This window comes from Haliotis rubra, unplaced genomic scaffold (assembly GCF_003918875.1).
Source record: "Haliotis rubra isolate DU_JTF1 unplaced genomic scaffold, ASM391887v1 Scf560, whole genome shotgun sequence".
NCBI classification, from domain to species: domain Eukaryota; kingdom Metazoa; phylum Mollusca; class Gastropoda; order Lepetellida; family Haliotidae; genus Haliotis; species Haliotis rubra.
Window position 1 is genome coordinate 218972 of NW_025767258.1, and position 8229 is coordinate 227200.

Genomic DNA, 8229 nt, shown 5'->3' on the forward strand with positions numbered 1-8229 from the left:
TTGGGGGGGGAGGTATATCTACAAGGTGTGGGGTGTTTTAGGGAGGTATATCTACAAGGTTTAGGGGGGTGTATCTTAGGGGATGAGGTATATCTACAAGGTGTGGGGTGTTTTAGGGGAGGTATATCTACAAGGTGTGGGGTGTTTTAGGGGAGGTATATCTACAAGGTGTGGGGATGTTTTAGGGGAGGTATATCTACAAGGTGTGGGGTGTTTTAGGGGAGGTATATCTACAAGGTGTGGGGTGTTTTAGGGGAGGTATATCTACAAGGTGTGGTTGTTTTAGGGGAGGTATATCTACAAGGTGTGGGGTGTTTAGGGGGGTATGTCTTTAGGGGAGGTATATCTACAAGGTGTGGGGTGTTTTAGGGGAGGTATATCTACAAGGTGTGGGGTGTTTTAGGGGAGGTATATCTACAAGGGAGGGGTGTTTTTTAGGGAGGTATATCTACAAGGTGTGTGGGGTGTTTTAGGTGGAGGTATATCTACAAGGTGTGGGGATGTTTTAGGGGAGGTATATCTACAAGGTGTGGGGTGTTTTAGGGGAGGTATATCTACAAGGTGTGGGGTGTTTTAGGGGAGGTATATCTACAAGGTGTGGGGTGTTTTAGGGGAGGTATATCTACAAGGTGTGGGATGTTTTAGGGGAGGTATATCTACAAGGTGAGGGTATTTTAGGGGAGGTATATCTACAAGGTGTTGGGTGTTTTAGGGAAGTATATCTACAAGGTGTGATTGTTTTAGGGGAGGTATATCTACAAGGGTGTGGGGTGTTTTAGGGGAGGTATAGGTATAGTGTTATGCTGTGCTTGTGTTTAGCTCCGATTCCATGTATTTCCAGTGCTTGATAGTCACATACAGCGCATGCTGTAGGTGTTTGTCCTATCATATATAGCCAGTGCTCGATATGCAATATGTTTATACGCAGCTCCAGAAGCTTAGGGACCTTGAGTCATGATGAAGGTAATGTGGGATTCGAACACAGGCATAGCCTTCTGCAGGCCGAAGGGACGCAACTGTACCTAACAAATTAAGTGAGTGGGTGAGTTTAGTTTTATGGCGCTTTCAGCAACACTACAGTAATATCACGGCGGGGGACACAATAAATTGACTTCGTACATTTTACCCTTGTGGGAAATCGAATACTGTTGTTCAGCGTGACGATCCCAATTAATTGAGACGAAGTTTAATAATAACAGAAAACAAGCGTTATATAAAATATTTTAATGTTCCCTGACAACAACTGAAACAGATCCATATATACCGATCCCATGGCACCATTGAAAAAACAACGCATCGTGAACAAGTTCCATATCCTTTGATAACGCTTCTACAGTCAGCACAATAAAATCATTCTTGAATCTCGTGTTAGAATATTATTATTTCATATTTACATATTTACAAAAGGGTCATATTTTGTAAGTTATAGTCCCATTATTATTCTATGTAGTATCTACATAATGAAAGACGGCAGAATGCAACAAATACATACAAACATATTAAGCATATATACAAAGCCACACAATCTCTCGGCTCAACCAAGTGCTAAGTCTCTACATGAACTGCACGTGTAGTGTCTATGAGATTCTCGATGAGGTATCGGCTGCCATGGTTATAGCTTTGTGATGTAGGAATCTTCAGCTGCCTCGTCATCGGAATAATCGGTCACGTCCGTCAGTATAGGAATGGCCCGTTGTATCTTAGCAACGGCAAGGGCATCGTAGAGATCCAAGAAAACATGTTCCTGTGGAATCTTATTGAAAACTCCAGCATGCTTCATGGCTTCCCGCATGTCGTAGGAACAACCAGACAGGAACAGTTTGATGTTGACGTGGTCGTACTCAGTGGAGATGTGGCTGAGGACATTGGCGCCGGATGCATCCAAGTAGTTGATGACGCTACAATCGACGATGACGTGGTGTGTGCGTCTCATATTTCTCAGTTTCTCATCTGTAACAAGGATGCCGCCGTCCTCGGGGTCGACGTCTTCGTCCTCGGAGTTAATTGTGGCGATGGTGACGGCAGAGAAGGTGGAGTCAATGCTGCCGTGGCGTTTCATGCTTCCGTCGGCGTTGAAGCCGTTCTGTTTGAGAGTGTAGCTGTTCTTTTGTGCTTCGTCGCTGATGCTGAACACAGGGTTGTCGATGCTGGAGACAGAATCACGTTGGGTGCCGTCACTTTTTGAGGAGTCTGTGCTGTTGATACGGGGAATGAGGTTGTTCTCTGACGTGCTCAACTTCCTGCTTCCGTTTGTGTCGGTTGATGGTACTGACGTCTTCACAACGGAACTTCTTCCTTCTTCGCTGAGCAGCATCACGCTCTTCCCAGATTTGCCCATTTTCTTTTCGTATTTCTTGATCATCTTCAGAAGTTTTCTTGGGTTTACAGTGCTTTTGTAGAGGTTGGATCGGAAGATTTCGGCGTTGGCATAGTACAGAAGACTGGAAGCGGAAGATCTTGACGCCGGGGATCTCGACGGAATCCTGGTATTTCTTTGTGCTCTACCAGGGTGCTATCTTTCATGGTTCTGCCGAGTCTGTAGCCGCGGGCGAACTGGGTCTGGAACACAACAGTGATGAGAGAAACGCCAACACCGATAAAGAGACCGTAGTCGATGTCGAGGAACACAGCGCTGGTGAAGGTGCTGAACCAGATGACGAAGTCGAATTTGTTGACACGCCAGAATTTACGTCCGTCGAGAATCTGGATGAAGAGTCCTTTGAGAGCGATGAAGATGATGGCAGCCAGGATTGACTTGGGGAGAACCTCGAAGACAGAGCTGATGACCATGATGACGAGGACCATCAGACCGGAAGTGAAGACGCCGTTGAGGACCGTCTTGGTGTTCATGCCACTAGAAACCATGGATCGTGGGGGAGCCACGCTGGAGGGGAAACACTTGAAGAAAGAACTGACGAAGTTGCACATGCCGTAGGCGATGAGCTCCTGACTGTCGTCAACCTCGTAGTTGTGTTTCTTGGCGCAGATCTTAGCCATGGCGATGGTGTTGGCGAAGATGAGGATGGCGATGATGAAGCAGTCAGCCATGAAGTTGGGGGTTTCTGCCAGTGGTGGGATGACTGGTGGAGGAATGGTGCTTGGGATGTCACCGACGATGGCGATTCCGAAGTTGGTGTTCAGGTCACCGAAATAGCCAACGATGCATCCGATGACGACGACGAAAAGCTCAATAGGGATTGGCATGAAAAGCTTGTGCTTGAACCTCTCGTTGATGCAGTCCTTCACCAGCACAATGATGACACAAGTGATAACGGCACAGATGATGGCAGCAACGTTGACCTCGGTGATGTGGGTGAAGATTTCTCTGTAGTTATTGATGAACTTGAACAGACCGCCGTGTTTCTTGACGTCCAGTCCAAGCATAGCTGGGACCTGGCTTGTGGCGATGTGGACGGCGGCTCCTGATGTAAAGGCACAAAAGAAGGACTCGGATAGGTAGGCGGTGATGAACCCGAGCTTGAAGATCCCCATGAAGATCATCATTAAACCCGAGACAAAGGTCACCGCCATGGCTATGCCTTCCTTGTAATCCAAGTATGCAGGAATGTCATCAAGAGGCACTTGGGTACCATTCAATGTAAAGTTCAGAATATCTGGATTGGCGGCGACAAACGCCTCGCCTTGACGGTCCACAACACTAGCAGTCAATATACATATCACAGCACTGGTGCCGATGGAAACGTGGGCAGATGTTCCGAAAAATACGTAGATGATGACAGGCCATAAGGATGTATACAATCCGTTTTCGATCTTTACAGACGTCAGCTGTCCGAAGGCCAGCGCTTGAGGGATATGTAGAACCCCAATTGTTAAACCGGCCAGTATGTCAATCAGAATGTTGTCTTTAATGTTGTAGTACCGTAGGACCTTGAGAATTGGTAAATAACCGCTCACAAGTTTCCATAGCCGCTTCTTTGAGCAATAAGCCTGTTTCTTCACGCGTTCGGATATGCTCTTGGATTCGAACTCGGTCTTGGCGTGGATATCGTCGAATGCTGTTTGCGTAAAAGGTGGTCGCTTGATGACAATGGCATTGTCAATGACGTTGACGGCAGGACAGGAGAAACGTCGTCCTTTCGTGTCCAGGCACCCGGGTGAGTTGGCCGCGTCACTGATAGATACTGACCGTTTCTCATTCATCGCGGAGGTCTGTAAATGTAGAGAAAAACATAAGACATCATAGAATAGTGTACGGCCACATGTAAATGAACAGTCAGTGATGAAATGGTAACAGTAGAACTACTATTTGCTCTTGACAATTGTATAGATGATATAAGTCACAGTCATTATGGAAAGTTTGTCACAGTGCTGATGTGGAGTTCTAACGCCATTATAAAATAATAATAGAATGTATGTGTCATTACAAAACCGGGCAATGAAGACAGAAAGGCGTCCAAAAGCTGTCAATCCGATGACGAAGGCTTGGAAATAATACGTCCTATCAGGAAAAATAACTCTTTCGGGTGAATTACGTGCCCGTCTTATATAGCATGAATAATGCACCGTGTTCTGGTGTATTATGCAAACATGCGTAAATACACTTGGCAGTGAACACTCGTCACTTAACACTAATTTCTCTGCGTTTCAAGAACTGGCTGTCTCTTTGACATTTGGACAAGTGGAGACAACTGAACGAAATAGTTGCGGAAATATTTTTTACCTAACCTGAACCTGACGTTTTGCATGGCACTATAATAATTAACAAATAATGTCATGGTTGGTCTGGAGAAGAAAGGTGTCAGATAGAAAGTACTTAGTTTTTAAAAACCAAGTGTGATATTTGGGGTGCTGAAGGGGTGGTATATCCAACTTCCTTGGGTATCCGAGATCAATGATTCGGCTTATATTCTATATTTGCAATATCTTAGACTTGCCTTCAGGTTATATAATTACATTTGGGTGTTGGAGTATTGATATTAATATGATCTGGGGAAGGAGTGGCGATGATGATGATGATGATGATGATGATGATGATGATGATGATATCGTTTTGCAACATCAATACTTTAGTGCACCACATCATGTTTCACACACTACCTTCAATAACGCGCCCTGAAACATGTTCACCAGCGTCGCCCCGTCAACCTCCCCTCCTACCCCTCCCTACTGAATACAAAGTGACGGACACGCCAATCAAATACAACGAACACATCTACAAATACAGTGAAATCCTACACAACACGCTGACGTGGTTCTCAGTGTCTTGGCGGGCTGACAACAGGGGAACATCCATACGTGTCATTGCGCCATTCATCATATATTCTCAGTAACATCAAGCCACTTGTCTAACATGTTTAATAGACCGTTCTTAGAAAATCAACCAGAGGGTATGTTTTAATTGCCCGGACACTGTGGAGGATAAAACTCACCTTTTACTACACTGCTCAATATACAAGGAAATCTATCTAGAAAACTTATTTCTTTGCACTTAACCACACAGATAAGATGGAGCAGAATTTTTGAGGTTGATATACTTGCATAAAAAATGGAATAAACACGTTGAAATGTGACTTTCAGAATTGAAATGATTTGAAAAAAATTGTGTTTCACCTCAAACATTACGCAGACGTATAACTCTGATTATAAGATGCGGAAAAAATACAGTTCTTGTTTCACGCTTACCTAATGAACCCGGTCTAATTTGTATATTCATACTGAGCCAGGTCATGCATGTCAGTGGCAAGTCTTACCTGGGATACAATCGGATGCGGTTTCGAGACAAACTGGGACAAACTGTAAAGACTATATTATATTAAAGTACTCGCGCATATGTTGTCTTTGCCTAGTTTAGGCGTTTGTTGTCGCCGCCGCCGTGACGTGATTAAGCCTTGGGGTGACAAGCGGGGACTTAACTTCAGCGCCGACACAAGTGCTGTCTAAACCATAAGGTGACAGGTGGGTAGCACATTATTCTTGCCTTTCTGTGTTTGGGAATAATGATTAATGTGACATTCTGTCAGTCCACCCATTGTATTTTAAGTAAGAACCATCTTCCTGCACAAATTTCCCTTCCGAATAACTAAAAAATAATAATTTGAATTTCATTTTCTGAAGGTTATTATTTGGTTTCGGGTCAGAAAGGAAAACGAACCACGAAAATTGAAATTTTAATTTAAATTAAATGTAAGAGGTACGTAATGCATACAGACACACACTAATTATGAAGTGGCGAGTTTCGTTGATATATAAAAATGATAGGCATGCTTGGCTGTGGCTAGTGGATTTCAAGAGGAGGAACGAATAAGGAAACATAACACGTATAACAGGAATGAACCAATCAGATTGCGAGGTGTTTTTCTCTCTATTCTTTTTCTGCCAATACATTTGCAATATTCTTAATTCTTAATTCTTCCCAACTACGCTTCCGTTCAAAAGAAACTTGCATGTTGGTTGTGACCCCAAAATTACCAACTTTATCAAAGCGTAACCACACTGAAAAAAACTCGCAAAAAATGCAAATTATAGGTTGAAACAAAACTGTGATATTCGTATCAAATAAATCACAGTAGAATAACCATTTCTGCTTTGTTCTTCTTTATTTCAAAACACCATCAAACATTTATGTGTATTTTTCTTTTGCTCGGCATTTCCTTACTGAATAGTCAGATAGATCAGACTTACATTTGATTTTGTCAAACAATACTTTGATAAAAGCAAACGTTTTACATTGTCTGCTTTGCTCCAGAAATGAATAGCGAATTGACGTTGCCGGCTGACAGGTGTGTGACAACGGATTAATTAATTACATGTGTTTGTACTTGTTCCCTGAAAACTCCTGGGCTTAGTCATTTGGCATTGAGCACTTAGTCTGCCTGTGTAATTGATCTGTGTCCCGAAAGACAAAGAATTGTTTTTCTGAACAGGATGCTCACAGCAGATATAGCCTTGAGTCGTTCTACTTCTAAGTCCTAGCAATATTTTGGGGGTCCAATGCATAAACACGAGGTCCCAATGAGTCAAATACCTTATTTGATTGCCAAGTTACCGTTATCATGCAGACACCTTAAGCCAAATAAAAGATTGAGATTTCCCGGTAAATAAAATCATATTGTGTGTATATGTTCTTAGCTAATAGTCTCTCGTAACCCAGAAAGGGTGGCTCACTGTTTTATTGTATTTGTATTGTGTGTTGTTACTATGCGCTTGTGAGGTGAGACTTTAATAAACTATCTGTCTGTCTGTCTTCTGTCTGTGGGGATTCGCGTCTGGGTCTTCGGCGTGACGAGCCAACGCCTTAACCACTATTCTACCCCACCGCCCCAAGACGTTTTAGAGTTAATTAATATTAACATTAGTGTCGCCATTTCAGTCAGATGGCTACAAGCGTGAGTTTACGCTGCTTTTACCAACACACCCATACTATCACGCCGTTCCTGCCAATGTAATAAAATGCATTAACGTCTAGGCACGTATTTGCAATGTAATCTACCCGGATATCTGACAGATACAAGTTCATATTCAAATTCGTATTTGTTACCGAGGTTGCACAACACGTCATAAAATTGTGTTTATCCACTCGACATGCGGACATAATGCGTTTGCATGTAAGTTACCGTGGTAACGTTCATCTTGGATTGGTCGAACGATAACGTTTATTACAACCAAGATAGCACTACCAGGACATGCCTGATATAAATACATATCTACTTGTAATCACTGATGAATTCAAGAATGAATTTGAAAATACATGTACAAAATATTTCAAAATTGACCTCGGTGCCAACTCCTCAATTTAATTCCTTACATGAAAAGTTTAGTTTGACATTTATGATGTAGACAATAAAATGCAACTGCATGTGTATAAAGTATACGTATGCCCTTGGTAGACTTTCAAAGAAATTATATTTACTATTACGTATGCATATTTTTATGTAAGACATCATGCTTATTATTCCACCTATATAATCCCCCGATACAGTATTAAGAATATATCATATGACCATTTAAAAATAGTATTTGCGAAATCCATTTTTGAAAGACAATTTGAAACACACAAATTTCGTATATGGTACTAAAATCGTAATACACATACAACATTAAGTTTGTTACAGGCGAAATGTTTACCACTAAACATCAAAGCGTCAACAGCTGTCACACGCCCAATGAGATAAACAAGTTTGGTGATACTTCTTACCTTGATAGAGATCCGGTATGTACAGAAGTAGCGAAAGCTAAACCCACTGATCCCGAAGCTGGTTGGCTTCCCCA

The 8229-nt window shown here is 42.5% G+C and overlaps 1 protein-coding gene across 1 annotated transcript; it reads right to left on the reverse strand.

Annotated features, from left to right (window-relative positions):
* Positions 1-1209: 1209 nt before the first annotated feature.
* Positions 1210-8229, reverse strand: LOC124254040 (sulfate transporter-like). The gene is given in 4 exon segments (XM_046687911.1): positions 1210-2438; positions 2440-2495; positions 2497-4170; positions 8156-8229. Coding segments are annotated over 3 exon segments (2547 nt in total). The 5' UTR covers positions 4162-4170; positions 8156-8229; the 3' UTR covers positions 1210-1612.